General features: G+C 42.5%; 1 protein-coding gene across 1 annotated transcript; it reads right to left on the minus strand.

The window, feature by feature from the left end:
- Positions 1-7,913: 7,913 nt before the first annotated feature.
- On the minus strand, positions 7,914-16,689 carry LOC136429562 (cytochrome P450 2U1-like). The gene is made up of 8 exons (XM_066419396.1): positions 16,683-16,689; positions 15,475-15,705; positions 10,900-11,042; positions 9,461-9,671; positions 8,844-9,127; positions 8,534-8,698; positions 8,226-8,361; positions 7,914-8,092 (listed from the first exon to the last, which is right to left on the minus strand). Exons 1-8 carry the CDS (start codon positions 16,687-16,689, stop codon positions 7,914-7,916), a joined length of 1,356 nt encoding a protein of 451 aa, XP_066275493.1.
- Between the last annotated feature and the right edge of the window lie 3,854 nt (positions 16,690-20,543).

The following is a 20,543-nucleotide window of genomic DNA, read 5'->3' on the forward strand; positions in this document are numbered from 1 at the left end:
ACACAAACACGGACACACACATACACAGACAGACAGACAGACAGACAGACAGACACACACACACACACACATACATACACATACATACACACACACACACACACACACACACACACACACACACACACACACACACACACACACACACACACACACACACACACACACACACACACACACATACACACCGTATCTACGCTCCATTCCCAGGAATACCACCACTAGTAGACTCCTCTGAAACTTATCAATAATTTCTGACCATGCAGGGACACGTCTAAAGTTTTCATTTATTATTTAACAAGTTGTACTTTTAAAAAATCATTTCACGGATGGACAGAGTTTCTCCGAATGGTTTCTTTGAGGACAAATGATATTTTGTGAAAGACAGAAACTTTAATAATGTATGGAATAAGAACTCAGGCGAGAATTGTCAATGACAAAGCTGCCATAATGTATGTCTAAGACGTCAGTTGTATTCCCCTTGTGTTTTATACACAATATATTGTGCAATGTACGCAACTAAGCCTTTAGCTGCCATGTAACACTTGTTATTAATAATATCAGGTGTATTTGCAGCCAGTGCCACAGGCAGGTACCCAATGTGTAGGGTAATGAGGCTGTTTAACGTGTTCGAGGCACCTCCTCGAGCACGGGACCCCCGTTTTACGTCCCTCCCGGAAGACGATTTCGTGGAAAGCTTCGTGAGGCTACAGCAATCCGGACGTCCTTGGTTGGTCCCCCATCCAAGCACTGTCCGGACCGCGCGTTGCTTAACTCCCGAGATCGAGGGATCGGGTGTATCCAACGCGCCACGCGGCCGTAGCTTGATAAACCAGTCATTCATTAATTCATTCATTCACCAGTAGAAATACTTCAACGAACATTTGATCACGCCCTCTGAACAACTAGCTCATGTTAAAAGTTTAGAAATCTTCCGTTGCGTAGGGGTGCATGTATTACTGTCATCAGTGGCCATGTTTTGGTGACAAACATAAGCTCATGGAATGCCAGTCATACTGGTTTACATCGCATTCTGTAACCAACAACAGGTGTTCGGGAGGTGGGGAGGGGGGCAGTGTTAGAGTTGTGACCCATTCTAGCTATCATTCGGGAATCGTTCTTAGCAAGGGTGAACCGCTTAGAACTAAGGATTCAGTTACGCTCGTTTACAGAACAACAGATTCCATTTTCACCATCCAAGTCTTTGTTTTCAATCGTTTTGAAAAAAAAAACAAGCTCTAAACACAGGGGATTAAAAAAGTATGAAGAGAAGCTGAGAAAAATTTTGCACGAATCCAAAGAGGACACAGTGCTGGGAGCCTTCATGAATTTTTCGTTTGTAATTTTTCGTTGGGTAAAAAATGCCAATGTCTCAACGAACGTCTAGGCTTGGGTGTGTAAGAGAGTAATTTCCTAATGATGGTCCCTAATATTCTGGGATAAGTAACATATAGATGTATCACCATTATTGAACAGCTTGTACTCCAACCCCCACCTCCCCCAAAGAACCGTTTAAAGTTCCGTGTCTAACCTAGTATTTAAATTGGACACCTTGTACACGCGTTAGAGGTCGTGAAAAGGTCACCCCCCTCCCCTCGGGCCAAACGACTGGGGCGTTTCTCCTTGACGCGAGGTTAACAAGGGCCAACACCTGACAAAGGGAACTCAGGACCCTCTCAACAGGAGGGACAAATTGGGCAGAAAGGTTGAAGGAGTGTGACATAAATCTGGGCTCACATGTACAGAAAACCGGTTGGAAGGGACGAATGTTTTCGAGCTGCATTGTTGCAAAACATTCGTCCCAGACCCTTCCAACCGGTTTTCTGTACATGTGAGCCCAGATTTATGTCACATTTCTTCAACCTTTCTGCCCAATTTGTCCCTCCTGTTGAGAGGGCCCTTCATTCTCTTTTGCTTCGTACAAAACATATTAAGGACATTAAGCTTGTCTTCAGGTACAAGCCTTACAGGACTTTCATCCTTTTTTTGGAATCCCCTGCATTTTCGAGAAAAGAGCTTTTTTTTTCAAAACGATTGAAAACAAAGACTTGGATGAAGAAAATAAAATCTGTTGTAGTTTCTGCTGTTCTGTTAACGGACGCAACTTAATCATGAAGTTCTAATCGGTTCACCCTTGCTAAGAACGATAGCTGGACTAGGTGCACAACAATGCAACTCGAAAACATACTAGTACCATTCAACGCCCAGTCTCTCAGCAGGTGGCCGGCGGCAAGTTTTTTCTTAAATGACTCGAATGCAGAAAGAATTTTACCAATCATCGCAATTACTCTTGTTTATACGGATTTATAAAGACTTAACACCCAAGTAGCAATGCACTAGTTTACAGGCCATGGGTTTAAAAAGATGTTAGCCTTGTTGTGATTTTAACGATGAAAGACTAACGTTACATCTTATATCATTTGTCTTTTGGCGTCAGTTTGTTTTGAATTCGATTCTTTTCATTATAATATGATCTTATATCTTTGTCAACTTTTTCATAGTGAAAGGACCAGTCGCAAAGTACATTGTTTGTTTGTCTGTAACTTGTTGTTTCTACATTCTTAAGTGTTGTACTCTTCTTACATGTTGTCACAACAGGTCATATGTAAACAGAAGCGTTTTGGTGTTTTACACATCTAGAGCAATTCAATGATTTCCAAAACAGAGATGCGTGTTTTTCCTTAAAAATGTTACATAGTTACTGCAGAATTTTGCTTGAGTCTTTTTTCGAATGACTATGTTCCCATCTGACTAAGCTGGCTTAGGGTTGCACTGTAACATCCTAATATACACATTCTAAATACAATATGTAGTTGGCCTACTTCTTTTTGATCAAGATCGAGACAGAAGTCTTACGAGCGTTCTCTAGCGGAGGCTGGTAAGACTGCAGGTGGCGATACTGACATGGCCCCAATTCATATCTAATATAGAAAATATTATGTATATATAGGTAACCTTAGGAACATATCCTCTTGGTGTTAAGAATATCATAGTTTGATCGATACACAGAGATGAATCTATGGCCTGGGGAGTATATATTTGGGTAACGGGAGCATGGTATTTTCCCATATATGCAAATAAGCAGAAGTACGCAAATATAGTACATTGTTTAACAGGGTGTTATACTGTTTAACCTAAAGGAAAAAGTATTTTTCTGCGGTCGTTGTGTTGTCTTTCTCTGACTCCGATTGCTGAAAATTCATGTACATCAAAGCATTGAATAAAAGCAATGATCAAAAGCATTGCTATGTATACAGTCGTGTTCTAAAAAATTCGATGCAAGATTTGGTTAAGATTGCTTTATTCTTTACGGCACGGAGCTTGATGAAATATTTTATTCATACTACCAGTACCACAAACTTTCTTGACTTGTAACTCTCCTTAATACACGATAGATATTGTATGTGCGTTTAGTCAAGGCCATTATGATATCCTTGGTTTAGCTCAATAAAAAGATCTCAATTTAAATGTCTTGCAGTACTTCAGTGACAGGATAGAGAAAGGGGTTACACAATGAGGATCCCTTTCTGATAATTACTTAACTAAAGACTATATTGTCCAACCTGCCCAAGAAGACCACCATTGGTCTGTTGAAATTTGGTCTATGTGGACAGGTGATCACTATAGACAGGATTTTTAACTTGGTTTGTATTAATGGGAAAATCATCTAAGGGACCATGCACAAGAAGGCGGTCACTTTTGGTCAGGTATGTATAGTGTAGATGTATTCACTCGTACAGCTTTGACTGTATATAACATTTGACTTTTATACCGTTCTACTTGTCACCTATAAATATTTCTACAAAGTGTTACATTTTCCCTTACCTAGTCCATATGGAACTAGAGTTCCACGACCCCATACCTTCGCCAACTGATGTTAACTTTTCGAATGGCATATCATAAATATTTCCCATTCATTATGCAAATAAGGACCTATTTCCCATTCATTATGCAAATAAGGACCTAATTTGCATGAAATATATCAGTTGATCATCTTCTATACCAAAATAACACAAGTTGTCAAAGTATGAAAGTCTATTGTAGCATTTCCTCATTGATTATGTAAATGAGGCCCTCATTTGCATGCTTTATGTGTGATAATGTCTACATTTACTTAACTTCCAAATGCTGCAAGAATTAAATCCCCATTATTTACTAATATGGAATTATAATATTTTGCCATTATTCATACAAATTTAATATTCATTTGCATAATTGAGAAGAAGAAGAATTGATATCTATTGATATTTCTCTCCATCTCAGTTATACATGTCACGTGTTTGAGAGTCCTGTAATGAAATGCAGCGGATTAATAAATTTTCCTCATTAACTGTGCAAATTAGCTCCTGAGTTAAATGAATGAAAGACCTTTATTGTACATCTGTGCTTAAACAAGCTAAGTACAGGTCATGTTGATAAGCAAAGGACTACATACAGTGGTGATAGTATAACGTAATATAACGTGATATCTTACTGTGTCTAATAGGACTAATCTATACTAGTCTACTATTTACAGGTTCGACTTCTTCTCGCTTCATAAGGCAATTGTAGATGTATGTAGATATGGAACTCGTAATACATGGTTTGTTCAGTTTCATTATAAATATGAATTTTTCAGTGCTGTTTATATATTTAAAACTAGGGTACTTATCTTGTATATAAGTATAAAGGATATTTCTCTCATCGTTGTATAATGTACATTCCACAACAAAATGACTTTCGTCCTCAATTCTATCTAAATAACAAAATTGACAAATTCTTTCTTGCAGAGGAATGCGGTTGTGCCTGCCCTTTTCAATGTTCAGTTTGTGTGAACTTATTCGAAGTTTTGTGATTGCTGTTTTGTGTCGAGAGTTTGTAATCTTTAGATATTTCTCCTCGTGGTAAGTATTCTTAAATAATCTGTACGTTCGTAATTTGTTATTGTTTCTAATTTCTGTTGTAAAATGTTGGAAATACATATCTTTCAAACGTTGGTGAATGGATGGAATAATCTGAGAAGAATTTAAAACAAGATTCTGGGCCGGGATGAATGCGATACATAGGCAAAACCACATTCCTCAAGCGTCTTGCGGACTCCCGAAGCCCAGCATTTAGCCCCTGATGTATCTAAATCAAGTTGACACAAAAGGGCGTCTGCTGAAAGGCTGTCAGCTGGCACGTTCTGGCGTATTCTAATATAGTGTTTTATAGCGTTCAGGGAAGCTTCTAATCTAAGGGGTATCTCCCCAATTCCGCCATCACAGCTAGATTACATGCAGACTTGGAGACTTTTAATGTTTGTTTGCAGAATTTTAAGTGAATGGCTTCAATTGGGGATGATTTTGGACTTTTGAAAGATCCCCATATTTCAGACCCATACAACAATATCGGTTGTACACATGCGTCAAAGACTTTGTTTATAACGGAAATTGTAGGATCGGCTTGGTGAAGAGATTGATTGATTCCAAAGAGGGCTCTTGAGCCTTTGCTGTGTAAGTATTTGTTGTTTGCCTTGAACGTGCCAGCTGAATTTACAACAATACCCAAATAACAATAGTTTGTCACAACATCTATAACATTATTACTAAACAAGAAATAACAGTCTTTAGGCAGACGGCCTCCCTTTGTAAAGACAATTACTTTAGTTTTCTTGAGATTAACATTCAAATGCCATGATTTACAATAGTTTTCTAATTTGTCTAAGGATGTTTGCAGTCCCCGTTGGGATTCAGAGAAAAGCACTAGGTCATCGCAAGGCACTAGGGGGCCCAAAATATAACCGTTTTGAGGTCTCAAGAAAAATTACCCACGAAACTGCATGCGATTTCGACCCCCTCGCGAAACTAAACTCGGCACAAAAAGTTTGGAAACTTTAGTTTGGTTGATCATATTTCCGTTCCGTTAGCGTTCTTGATCAATTTCAATATATTATATATCGTTGGAAAGCTTGTGTAATTTCTTTCCTATGATACCCAAGTCATTATAATTGCAATCTCATGGAGCGAGTACCAGGCCTTTTTACGTGAGTGGGTTGTAGAAAATAAAGTGCCCAAATTTCCCTGCTAGTGTCAAAAACTCAGCTTAGCGCCAAACCCGTTTGTGGTGGTGTCGTCTGCATCGTGAATAGAACGGTGTGTGGAGGAATGTTATGTTCACAGCTACAGATGGTTCTGTTGACTGTTGGAAGGGTAAAAGAAAGTGTTTGGGCGGCGAGGAGAACCCTATGCTGACTGTTGTACAGGTAAACTGACGACAGTGTTTGTTGGAGTCAGTGTCATGGTGTGGGGCAGTACAACTGCCAGAGTTAAATTCAGGCTAATCATCCTAAGCAGCCTCGATGTGTCAAGATATAGAGACACCTTTCTCCATCCAGTTACATTTCCTAGATCCTTTAACTCTGCAAAATGAGACTGGGTGCCATTCTGCAAGATGACGTCCATACAGAATGACAGTCATTTCAGACCACCTCCATGAAGATGCTGGAATACAGAGGATTGAATGGCCTTCCTGCAGCCCAGATCTCAACACAATTGAACACCTATCAGACTCTGTGATTACTGAACAGCTTGAGCGAGCTGTGCATGCAAGAATGATCAACAGAACAATACGACCTGCGACGACTCCTCGTGGAAGAATGGCCAGGGACCGCGTAACAAAACTGGTGACAATTACAAGGAGGATGTGTCGGGCTGTGGTGACAGCGCATGGCTTGTGTACTCAGTATTATAAGACATTTTTATACAAACATTTTACTCAGAACTAAACTCCCCTGGCAAAAAAGAGAACCAAGGCAACAAATTAAGAACATACAGAAAATTCAAACGGGCATATGAAAGAGAAAAATATCTTGACATCAAAAACTTTAGCCATCGCCGAGCCATGGCTAAGCTAAGAATTAGCGACCACCCACTGCATATTGAAACTGGTAGATACAGCCGGACTCCTCCTAGCGATAGGCTATGTGCACTTTGTAATAAGAACTCTATAGAAGATGAAGTACATTTTACTTTAGAATGCTCACTGTACAAAGATTTACGCATCTCTTTGGTTAACGCAATACAACTAGACCAGAGATATACAAAGTTAACAAATGACAAACTGTTCACATACTTGATGTCATCGAATAATCAATCTGTAATTGAGAAACTCTGTGAATTCGTGTACACATGTCTCAAGAAGTGAGAAGTAGCGTGTAAACTTTAGATGTAGATAGAACATAGAATAGTTTTCTTCATTTTTTTCTGTTATAACAATGCACAATTGTATTACTTATAATGCATTTAGCCCGGAAGGGCATGAACATGCAATAAACATGAATAAATATAAAGCCACCTACACAATAACTGAGGCTCCTTTACGCAATTTTTTTTGTTTGGATGAAGACTAACCTCGGCTTTCATATTAATGTGTTTTGTTGATTCAAGTTTAATATTACACTCGTACACAAGCCACGTGCTACCAGCAGATGAAGAAAAATTACTGAATTGAGCATTTGACTTTAGTAGGGTAATCTGGGCATTTTTTTATGTGACCTGCTCGCATAAGCAGGCCTGGTGCTCGTTCCATTAATCTAAAACCATAATAAGCTTGGTATCATAGGAAAGAAAATCACACAAGCTTTTCAATGATATATAAATCATTGAAATTGATCACGAAACAACGGAGAAATGATCGACCAAATTTAAATTTCTAAACTTTTAGTGCCGAGTGTAGTTGTGCCTGTTTTGAGATGTGTTTAAGCCGACGTTTTTTTATTTGTGTGACTCCACAAATTCACCCTTAAACGATGGCCACACATATCCACTTAAAGGATGTTGGCATAACTAGTAATGGTCCCGAGGGTTACGTCGTTGGACCTATGTGTATGTACCGTGGCCGACAAAATAGGTGTGTGTTGCTCATTGTACCTGTCGGCCACGGTAGATATGAAACTAACGCGGCATCGCACAGAGCTGGAACGGATGCGGCGTCAACGACAGACCAAAGACGCCGTCAGCGTTTGGAGGAGGAGCGCCCTCCGACGTCTTGATGGTGAACGACTTGAGCAGGGTCGAGAAGAACAGGAAAAGTTCCATCCTGGCCAGCTGCTCACCGAGACACACGCGTCGGCCTGGAAATGCAGAATGCCGAGTAGTAAGATCAGACAAATGTAGAATAGGATAGAATGGAATGGAATAGAAAGTATGTAGTCATTAATTTTATGAAATATGTACGATAGTAATATGTCTAATCCTGATAATTACCTCCTGAAAATGGCATGAAGGACTCAGGCTTGTTGACGACGTTCCCTTCCGCGTCCAGAAACCTTTCGGGGTCAAACCGGTCCGGATCAGGCCAGTAGGCGGGGTCCATATGGAGGGAGTACAGGTTCATCAGCATCTGGGCCAAACAAAGAGAAAATGAGGCCACAAACACAATATCCCGAGAATTGAATGATAGAGGTCACTTGAGTACACATTTAACACTAAGCTACCTTTAGGAGGAGGAGTCATTCTGCAATTTAAGTTACAAAACGGTTTGTAATCTTATTATTATATGTAACTAGTCATACCTGGGTTCCCTGCGGAATGTCATATCCCTGTACTGTTACATCCTGTGGGAGTACAGTGCGGATCCTCATGACCTCCAGCAGACAGGCATTCACGTAGGGCAGCTGGGCACGGTGGGACAGGGTGGGCAGACCCTCACCAACAACGGCATCAAGCTCCTGCTGTGCCTGTGTGGATGGTATTGCACCGATGTGAGACTTCTTATACTCACAAGAAAAGCGAATACTATCTCGCGATTCAGCGCTCTGAAGCCTGACAAAGGTAACGTTAAACACTGAAACGTTTCGAATGAGCCAAACTCCTCAGAAGTACCTTATCTTGGATGTCGGGGTTCAAAGTCATGTAGAGAAGACTCCACATCAGTGTGTTGGTGACTGTGTCCGTTCCGGCGACGAAAAGATCCCCGGTCACGTACAGAACATTCTCCTCTGTCAGACCGTCCACCCTTTCCTGCTGTTCAAGCTCCAGCAGGCAGAAGTCGAGGAAGTCTCGCGGGTTCTCGCAATCTAGGTGTTCCCGATGGCGAGATATCTCCTCGCTAATCACATTGCGGACCTTGTAGCACGCCTCCAGTACATTGTTGCCGGCTCTATTCACTGAAGATATGCATGTAATGATAACTCATAAATAACAAGTTTTTGCTTGTGATGAAATAGCCATAGAGGTGACTTCTCAGCAACTTTCCCCATCGCCGCGAATTGACTATACTGGTCTTTGCCGCATGGCGGCGCTGTGGCAATGATGCCGTCCCAAACGTGACTTAGCTTTTCCCGAGGAAGCTAGCTGAGAAGTTACCATAACGTCGGCCAGGTAAATTCCAGCAAAGTTGTTTATTATAAACATAAACTAATTCTTCTAAGTCTTCCTACGACCTAGAGATCTATTTATGGAGCTGTAGAAAATGTTGTGCAAAGGGCAGTTTGACCTACCGATAGGAACAAACCGTAGCAATGGGAAAACGTTGATGATCTGCCCTGCTCCAACCCCAGCCAGCACCGTGACAACCGCCTCTCTCAGCTCTCGGAACGTTTCATCCTCGTAGTCGTACCGCTTCCCGAACGCCATGGAGCAGATGACGTTTGCAACTGCCAAGGTGACGTCATAAGTGATGTCAAAGGGCTTTCCGTTGATTTCTACAACCTGAATAAAAATTATTGTTATGTAAAATGATGTTTGTCAAGATGGAAACAGTCCCGAAAGGTGTTGGTCAGACGTATCATGACACTATAGTTCGTAGAACGCATACCCTCGCCATTTTTTTAAAAATTCCAATAAATTATGAAAACATGGGGGCGTGCCGACAACGCTCGACGCTAAATTCCGGAGCACGGCCTAGCCTACATGTGACGACTGACGCTAAATTTAGGCAGCAACTCTACGATTCACTCTAAGATTAAGATTCTGAGTCAAAAGGCACACGCCTAGCGGCAGAACTATTGCTTCAAAGCTGGGGCACTATTGAACTACGAGCTTCCACATCTGACATGGGAGGCCACATTTGAGCCCTATGAACACCACCGCTTGCTTATGAATGAAGATCTTTGATGGTGGGAATTTCTATTTTCGTGTATTTCGAAATAATAATGTGACGCTATAAAGGGACTTATACTATCACATACGTTGACGTTCTCCCAACTCCACGGCAAGGAAGCTAGCGTTTGAAGGAAGTACGGTTACGGTCCCATTGTACAATGTCAAAGCTCTTAGCTCCACCAATGACAACATGGTACCCTGACGTACGCTCTTTTAGAATGCACTATTTCTGTGAAAGATATCTCTTTTAACCAGTTACCCCTGGCCACCTTATATGTAATTTTCCGCCCACATAAACAACTTTCGGAACAACTTTTTCGTAACTTTTGAGCATAACGTATTGCAACTGAAACCCCTACGAGGCATTCAGAAAACGTAGAAAACTGCACTGGTCTTAGCAGCCATATATGCATCGTAATAACACATGCCTTCTAACATAAAAAATGTAATCATGTATATACATTATACAGTATAAATTTATACGTCGCACTGCAAACAGATTACTAGATATTTAAAACTTGTATGGATTGGACCATTCTGGAATCTAGAATCAGCCGACGTGTGACTATACTAGTAATTTATGGATTGCATTTTACGTTGCATAGAGGCAACTGAAAACGCTGTGCGTGGAATGAAAGCGACTAGTTACGTGTTACGGCTAATGCGCTGATTACGAATTACGCTGATTTTGGGCGGCTGCCTACGGATTAGGACTAAAAAGGCATAATATTATGGCTTACGAAAGCCATCAGTAATTGCAATATAATCCGATAACAGATATTCGAGCTGATGGATCCTACATTGTTCGTCCTTAGTTTTATTGGTTGCATCTTACCCTGTTCCGGAGACAGTCCGCTTCCTCTCTGACCTTCTCCTCGATGCTGCCACGTCCGACCTTCATGCCCAGGTTCCTCAGGGCGGTGGTGGCAAACCCCTTCCTCTGTTTGAACCCGGTCCCCCAGCGTGCAACACCTATGTCTACAGCAACAAAGAACATGTCTTCAACGTGTAATCATCCTCCCAGCAGACCCGATATGTTCGTTTCCTCCCATAGCGGCCCTGCCCTTCTGAGCCCCTGAACACGGTTCTGGCGACGTCACCACCAAACAGCTTTCAGCCAATCAGAGGGTTTGCCTAAGTTCATCTAGAGCAAAGCCGTAAAGGACGCTGGGAAGCTATCAGCTAATCAGCTTACGTCTTACATGGCTACTTAATCATTCATGAGCAACTAACGACTTTTTGTGCCAAATAAGGCTAGCTCATTAGTTATTTATGGGCAACTGTCAGTGACGCCCCCAGAATCCAAAATCTCCGTTCAAAAGATCAGAGCTGAGACCGGGGGGGGGGGGGGGTTTGCCGAACATTTCCCGAGCGGGTTTCAGCGCTGATAAAGGAGGTTGCGTGTAACGTGGTATCATACAAATCGAGTTTTGTATTTATTTTAAGACATGCTGCCGAGAGGACACTATGTTGACGAAATTCAGTTAGACAGTATAGATCACACTGTAGTTACATACGACGTGCGATTTTCAGCGACGCTATGATAGACGACGACAAGGCGTCTTCTGTCACATGACAGCTGACAACGCGTCCACGACTGTCCTAATTTTCTGTTTGAAACCTGAAATACACCACCTCCAGGGCCAGTTTGTCTGTCTTTGCGGTGTGCTATGTAGTTGTCAGGGAATATCTCACTGATTGCTATGTCTTGATTGAGCCATGACTCTGTGCCTGCTATTATATCTGGTTTGTAGGTGTCAATTACAGTCGCCAGTTCAGCTTTTTTGTTTCGAACGCTCTGACAGTTTACCAGCAGAAGTTTACTATTGGTCTTTTTGCGACCATGACCTTTCATGTTAGGGTTACCCTGCTTAGATCTAAGTGGGGTGGATGTAGCCATAGGAGTGCCGTCTATCAAGCTTGTACTAGAGCTCAGTGTGTCAAATGAATTTACTGAATGGAAATAATCATCAGTAATGTCAAACATAGCTGATGGACCGGCCATTAAGGGTGACCTTAGGGACTATGCAACAAACTTTACCAAATGAACTCAGGACATGTCCGTGGCACAGAAGTGGGACGATTTTAAAGACAAAATGAAGCACACGATGAACAAGTACATCCCTAGTAAAACAACATCAAGCAGATACAAGCTGCCTTGGTTCAACAGAAACTTAAGAAGGCATTGTCGCAAGAAACAACGTCTCTACAATAAAGCTAAGAGAACAGGGCGAGATGAAGACATGAACAAATACAAAAGAGTCAAAAGGGGGGTACAGAAAAGCATAAGAGCAGCACATTCAAATTATGTGGCAGACATAGTAGGGTAAGCTATAACTGACAAACTCAAAACATTCTGGTCGTGCATAAAAGGCTTAATGAGAGACCTTGTCGGGGTAGCCCCTCTAAAGACTGGGAATTCCATTATCAGTGATAGCGAGAAAAAAAGCAGAGGCACTCAGTTCACAATTTAAAAGTGTATTTACGGAGGAAGACACCACAGGTATGCCATCTCTCGGACAGCCCTGTACCCCTTCCCATGGAGCACATAGAGATCTCTCCCAATGGCGTCGAGAAAATGCTTCAAGGTCATAATCCATCTAAAGCATCTGGACCAGACCAAATATCACCTCGGTTCCTCAAAATGACAGCCACCGAAATAGCACCTGTGTTAACCAATATTTTCGAACACTCGTTAGACACAGGAGAAATCCCCAAAGACTGGAGGGAAGCAAATATATGTGTCATTTTTAAAAGGGGGAGATAGGGTGATCCCCAGCAACTACAGACCTGCTTCAGCAGACCTGTATATCCTGCAAACTACTCGAACACATTATTCACAGCCATGTCATGAAGCACTTAGAAAGTTACAACATTTTGACGGACTATCAACATGGATTCAGAGCAAAGCGATCCACAAAAACACAGCTTATATTAACAGTTCATGACATAGCGGGTGCACTGAACAGTAAAACACAGATGGATCTAGCAATGCTTGATTTTACTAAAGCCTTCGATAAAGTTCCACATAGTAGACTCATCTCAAAAATGGAGTACACTAGAATTCAAGGCACTACACTAAGTTGGTTAAAGGCTTTCTTGACCGATAGGGAACAGACGGTTGTGGTAGAAGGGAAGGCCTCAGCTCCAGTTAGAGTTGCGTCAGGCGTCCCTCAAGGAACTGTTTTGGGACTATTACTCTTCCTCTTGTACATAAATGACTTGCCAGACCAGCTTGATTCAAATGTGAGGTTATTTGCCGACGACTGCCTGTTATATGTAGAGTTATCTACACAGAATGACTCACAACTCCTGCAAGCAGATCTGAACGCCCTCGAGGAATGGCAAAGCAAATGGCTTATGCAGTTTAATCCGGAAAAATGTTACATCATGCACATAACAAACAAACGGACCCAAGTTGTAACCACCTACCAGTTCTGTGGACAGGCTCTAGCAACAACAAAAAAGCCACCCATACCTAGTCGTTACATTAACAACTGGACTGAAGTGGGGTACCCATATTAACAAAGTAACAACTAAGGCTAAGCATACGTTGGGAGTGATCAAACGTAATTTGTGGGCATGCCCAGCAAAGGTAAAAGCACTTGCATACACGTCTCTAGTAAGACCAAACCTTGAATATGCTGCAACAGTATGGGATCCATACACAAAGAAAGACAAGGATAAACCGGAGAGGGTGCAGAACCAAGCTGCCAGGTTCTGCACGAACAACTATGACAAGGGTGCTAGTGTCACTAAAATGAAAACAGATCTACAGTGGAAGTCACTTGAAGACAGAAGAAAACAAGAGTCTTAGGACCCCAAATCTCCATGAAACTTTGTTTTTTTATTAAACCAGTTCCCCCCATTCTATATCGCTCAATGGTATGACCCACACTGGCCGGGCAAGGGGAGAAGTGGCTATAAATAGCTACTGACCTAGATAAGAGACCAACAGATGGTGCGACCTCAAAGCCCACAATAGAGTAGATATTCCTCATTACTTATGCAAATTCAGTATGAATTTGCATAATTAGCACTTCAGTTTGTACATCTCTGTCCAACCTACCTGCATATCAAATAACATGAAAATCTGTCGCTCCTTTCTTCAGTTATTCTCCTTGCAAAATATTTACAAACACGCCATTGCAGTTCCAGTGACACATACCAGGGGGCCCAAAATCGACCTTGACCTTTGTCCTTCCAGCACCTACCCACATACCAAATATCATTTCAATCCATCCACACGTTCTTCAGTTATGCTGATTTTAAGCGTCCGGTGACACATACATACACACACGGTGACACAAACATACACACACGCGCACACACACGCAAACACACTAACTTCGCATGATTTGCACTTCAGTGTGTACATCTCTGTCCAACCTACCTGCGTACCAAATAACATGAAAATCTGTTGTTCCTCTCTTCAGTTATACCCCTTTAGAACATTTTTACAAATAGGCCATTGCAGTTCCAGGGACACAAACCAGGGGGCCCAAAATCGACCATTCTCCTCTCAGCGCATACCCACATACCAAATATCATTACAATCCATCTACACGTTCTACAGTTATGCTGACTTTAAGCATCCGACGACACCCATGCAAACGATTTACCTCCTTACTTATGCAAATTCGGACTCATTTGCATAGTTTGCACTTAAGTGTGTACAACTTGGTCTAACCTACCTGTGTACCAAAGAACATGACGATCTGTCGATCCACTCTTCAGTTCTTCTACATTGAAGATTTTAACAAATACGCCATTGCAGTTCCAGTCACACATGCCAGGGGGCCCAAAATCGACCTTGACCTTCCTCCTCCTAACACCCACCCACATATCAAAAATCATTACAATCCATGTACAGGTTCTACAGTTATGGTGACTTTAAGCGTCCGGTGACGCATACATACACACAAACACCAAACGCAAGCAAAACAGTATCTCCATGAAAAAGCCTTTTTTCATGGAGATAAATATCCAGGCTTTGCATAATGTACAAAATGACTAATAAACTTGTGGATGTACCGACTGATAATTATCTAATACCAGCCCAGAAAAGGACAAGAAATAGTCATGCCTTTAAGTACCAGAGTTATCAACCAAGGATTGATGTGTTCAAAAATTCGTATTTCCCGAGAACCATAGTAGAATGGAACTCGTTGTCATCAGATGCTGTAGGAACACCTTCACTAAATAGCTTCAAAGAACGATTGCAGTCAGATGTGCAAAAGTTAGGTGTGACAGGCCGTTCAGTGTAATACAACCAGCTGCTGTCGCGCCGCGTGCCTGCGAAGCTGGTGTGTTACGCCGAAGGGCGCGGTTATACCGGCTATACAGATACAGATACAGAAAGTTGTCGTACGACTATTGTCAAGAAAGCATATAGTGAATAGAAGCCTACCTTTTCCCGAATCAGTTATCGCATCAAGCAGGTAGATTGGCGGCATGGAAGCGAACAGCTCGGCCCTATCCACGAGCGCGTCCTTGACGGCAGTGTAGCCGTTAAGAACCACCACATCTTCCATCCCCATCCTGACGGTGAAGACGTCCCCGTACTGCCGCCTCCACGCCGTCAGCTTGAAGTGAGGCGCTCGGCTCAAGGCGAGGAGGTGCCCGAGAACGGGCACACGTCCTGCCGGGTAAGGAGGCAGGTTTCGGGAACGCTTGAATATGACACATGTCCGGAGGAAAGTCACACAGAGGACAAGAAATGTTTGCAAAGTCGGCCCAGAGATGTGAAAACTCTCCCGGACGGACTCGGCTTAGTCTCCAACCAGACCCAATAGATTGCAAAGACCGTATCCAACTGGAAGAAGGAGCTTATAGTGCAATCTAAGGTCTGGAACAAGTCGGTCTGAACAAAGGCTATTAACATCTAATTGTTACCTAATCAAACTGTGCTTCTGTAAGTGAGTTTATTACTCTCTGTCCGGACGGGCGTGCGGCGCCATGCCGGGCTGACACCTCCAGGCCGCGACTGAGAGGCCGTTCACTTGGGCAGGGCTGTACCGCGAAAATTAAACTTCCCAGGAAAAATAAACTTAATGTTGCCAACAGAAAGGACTTGGTCTCTTTTTCAAAATCAATCTGTTACGAAGATCGCTACCAAAACTGCTTCAATCGTCACAAAATGCGATCAATTTTGACCAGTTACGTCGGAACTGTAAGGGCAATTCCCGCCATGTGGTTACGTGGAATCTTGCAGTTAATCTCTAGTAATAGTGGCTTGAACCCGAAACAGTAAACATTGTCTACGAATGTTTTTGTAAGAACGGTTTTCCATGATGCCACAAACATCGCCGATGGGTGAAAGAAACTGCTATTGTGAGAGCTTTTTACTAGGCTCAACCAAGGCGCGAACCTCCCATTGGGACGTGCGCGGGTGACTGGGCTTGGTCATAAAAAGATTAGTACCCCGGACATTCGTACGGCTGTTAGCATTACAACGAGGAGGGGCAGCGGCACCTTTATTGAATAGAAATGCTCCGCCCTGTTTGAGTTGTAGCAGACCTTGGGTTGGCTATGAAAACTCCTTTTGCCTGTTGGATACGGTCTTTGCCAACCCGTAGGTCTGCTTGGAGACTAACTCGGCTAGCCATTGTACAGTACCAGCCATTTTCTCAGGAATGAAGTGAGTGGCCCAGTTAGATGGGAATATAGCGACGTACGACCTCCATTGTTTATAGTGATAATCCAAGGAGCGATATCAGGTGTACAGGAAGCCAAGCGAGTCCTGACTTGTAGCAGAACAGATATTATTATCAGCCCGAACAAGGTTGAATGTGCTATCTGAAGAAACGTCATACATGAAGAAAACACATTGTGAGAATGCCACTGTAGTTAATAAAGATGCGTTCGCTCGCATCTCTTGATTGTCTACAAGTAAGAGATCAACAATATGGACCACTTCAGACTTCCCATTCACTAATCAGGGGTGGACGTGGAATATGTTTTCAGTCTGTTCTGTTGAAAGCTCTGCTCAGATGAAGGAATTGTACCACCATCAAATATAGAACTGGATACTTTAATGCATTAATGCTTCAGCATTAAGTCGCCGCTCTGTGTGGCGTCACTACAATTACACTGATGTACCTGTTATCTCAGGCTTGCCCGGAGAATGTTTCGGGGCCCACCGTGAGAATGTCTAGTTTTTGGCGACGCCTCAGGGGCGGAGCCTATTGTATAGTACTGCTTTCGGTTTGCCAAATATTCTAGGATTTCCGCGAACGCATTCCCGAGGGAATTACTTTTTGGCAACGCCTTGCGGGTACGGCCTTTTCATAGCGGGGTCGAATTATATTGGTTAGGGTGTGTGGAAAAGGCGCTAGTTTGTATTCATTTTTGCAGCTGTTTATCGATGTTTGAAATAAACGTTCTGGATGTCGCAAAAATATAGATCCATATGTCACAGCTGTTTCTCAATGTCAGGATTATTAAATGAAAAAATATAATATGCTTCACATGTAGCCAACGGATGAATCCGAGTTCTTTCAGCTACAGCTTGGAAGATTGAAGGATAAAGAAAGGACACAGCGACAAGGCTTTCCGTACACTGGGCACGGGGAACTTTTAAGACGGACTGACCATGGCTATGTCATGAAACTGGCTATGCTAAAATCAGTCTCAACTGTGGTTCTTTACTCCTTCATAGACTGTACCCACTTGCCGTAAAAAGACATGTTTTTAGATTCGAGACGAGTAGACGCGGAAAAATGTGGCAGAAGTTTGTATCCATCCAACGAGAGGCAAATCTATATATCAATCACTAAAAACCTTGACTTTCCCCCAGGATCACATGTACATTTGCCCTTTAGTAATGATAATAACCTTTATCGTACATTCATGCTCTATCACGGGCTAAGCACAGGCATATAGTCACTCACTATGCTAATATACTAACGACGACAATAATGAACCATTACAAAACCACCCTAGTAGATTTGCCATCGTCGATGTACGGCTGTTGATGTTTTACAAATTGATGGTCGTCAAAACTAATTTAGATTAGCTGTAAGATGTTCATCGCAGGAGCTGCTGTAGAGAAGACACAAATAAAGACGGAATATTGATATTGTAATATTTAGAAAATTATCTTGCGTCCTTTCTTGCCAATTGGTAGCAGACAGACAACACCGTAAAATTGATCAAGTAGGTTGAGTATACGAGGGAGTGTACTGCACGAAATGGCCAGGTATCCTGACGGATCCGACGGATCCGGAATCGGGCCTCATGGCGTTTCCGAGCGAATCCGGAAAAATCCCAGTTCACTGCTCGGATACTGAGTTGCCCGCAGATCCGACCAATTCCGACGCCGTATTCCTCTGGATCCGTGATGCGCCTCGGATACCCGAAGATATTTGCGGGATCCCTCGTTTTTTTTATATTTGGAATGTTCGGATTGTTGGTATGTCGGTAGTTGCTTCGGATCCTGACGAATAAATATACACGGCACGGCATGATCTCATTTCCTGACGAATCCAGCAGATCCGGAATTGCGCGTCATAGCAGATACGGAACGTTTCCGATTGGATCCGATGCACCTCAGATCAGACAATTCAGGCGCCGTATACGCCTGGATCCTTCATACGTTTCGGGTACAGATATGGAACGTTTCGGAGCAAATTCAGACAAATACCAGGTACACCTCAGATCCGGCAATTCCGACGCCGTATACGTCTGGATCCGTGATGCGCCTCGGATACCTGAGGATATTTGCGCGGATCCTTCGTTTATAGATATTTGTCAATATGGCAGAGATAATCGGATTGTTTGTTTGTCGGTAGTTGCATCGGATCCTAACCAACAAATACACACTGCACGGCATGATCTCAGATCCTGAAAAATCCAGCGGATCCGCAATTGTGCATCATAGCAGATACGGAACGTTTCCGATTGAATCCGATGCACCTCTGATCCGACAATTCCGACAAATCCTGACGTATACAAAACACGGATTCGTGTCCGATCTCCCACAAGACACTGCGTGTCATGACGTCAGGCGCGAAAAACGGTTTTGTCGGTGAACAGCACAGACAAGAACGGCGTTTCATCACTCTCTGTGCTTAACATGGCATCGTCAGAGTCTACCATGGTCGACCAGTGATTTTTAGTGACTTGAGAGTCGAAGGGAATTCAGTGTACACTCAAACGCGCGGAATTGGGAAGTTGTCTTCTTCGTGCATGCAATATTCGTCGCCCCCCTCCCCCTTGTAAAGTTGGTAGGGAGTCGAATCATCATTTAGAGGGACTGCCCTTTGGTAAGTACAAATTGGAAAATTCCTGTTTCTCACTAGTTTGAACGTCAGTTATCCTCCTATCGTGGCTTGACATATCATCGCATTTGCATGACAATAAGAATTATCCAGCCGAACTGCCCTTCTACACCGTTATGATCTAGGAAATTTATAACTTTCAATTTGTTCATTCTTGCCAATGGTCAGCAGACATTTGTGTCTGGTTAACGTTTCAGATACAAAATAGCAAGCGGTCGAGGGAAAGATAATTAAAGATATCCTGTAATGGAAGAGAATGTCATAAGTATGTCATAAGTATAAATCCAGCGGATCCGCAATTGTGCATCATAGCAGATACGGAACGTTTCCGATTGAATCCGATGCACCTCTGATCCGACAATTCCGACAAATCCTGACGTATACAAAACACGGATTCGTGTCCGATCTCCCACAAGACACTGCGTGTCATGACGTCAGGCGCGAAAAACGGTTTTGTCGGTGAACAGCACAGACAAGAACGGCGTTTCATCACTCTCTGTGCTTAACATGGCATCGTCAGAGTCTACCATGGTCGACCAGTGATTTTTAGTGACTTGAGAGTCGAAGGGAATTCAGTGTACACTCAAACGCGCGGAATTGGGAAGTTGTCTTCTTCGTGCATGCAATATTCGTCGCCCCCCTCCCCCTTGTAAAGTTGGTAGGGAGTCGAATCATCATTTAGAGGGACTGCCCTTTGGTAAGTACAAATTGGAAAATTCCTGTTTCTCACTAGTTTGAACGTCAGTTATCCTCCTATCGTGGCTTGACATATCATCGCATTTGCATGACAATAAGAATTATCCAGCCGAACTGCCCTTCTACACCGTTATGATCTAGGAAATTTATAACTTTCAATTTGTTCATTCTTGCCAATGGTCAGCAGACATTTGTGTCTGGTTAACGTTTCAGATACAAACTAGAGATAAATATTAGCTTGTTCAGCAAATATGAACAGGTTTGCGTTTCAGTGTAACTAATGTGGGGGGAAATGAACATAACTAGAAAGGTAACAGTTGTAAAGTAAATAGTTGAAATACGTCATATTTCAATTCATCTCCATCCCCTGCAAAATCTGACTGTTCTGAAATGGAATGTTTTTGTAAAACCCACCCCCTTGGGAGAATGTACTTTTCCGTTGGTACCTTCAGTTGAAAAGAACATTTTCACTGAAACCTTGTGCATAATTACCCCACTTTTG

This window comes from Branchiostoma lanceolatum, chromosome 3, assembly GCF_035083965.1.
Source record: "Branchiostoma lanceolatum isolate klBraLanc5 chromosome 3, klBraLanc5.hap2, whole genome shotgun sequence".
NCBI lineage: Eukaryota > Metazoa > Chordata > Leptocardii > Amphioxiformes > Branchiostomatidae > Branchiostoma > Branchiostoma lanceolatum.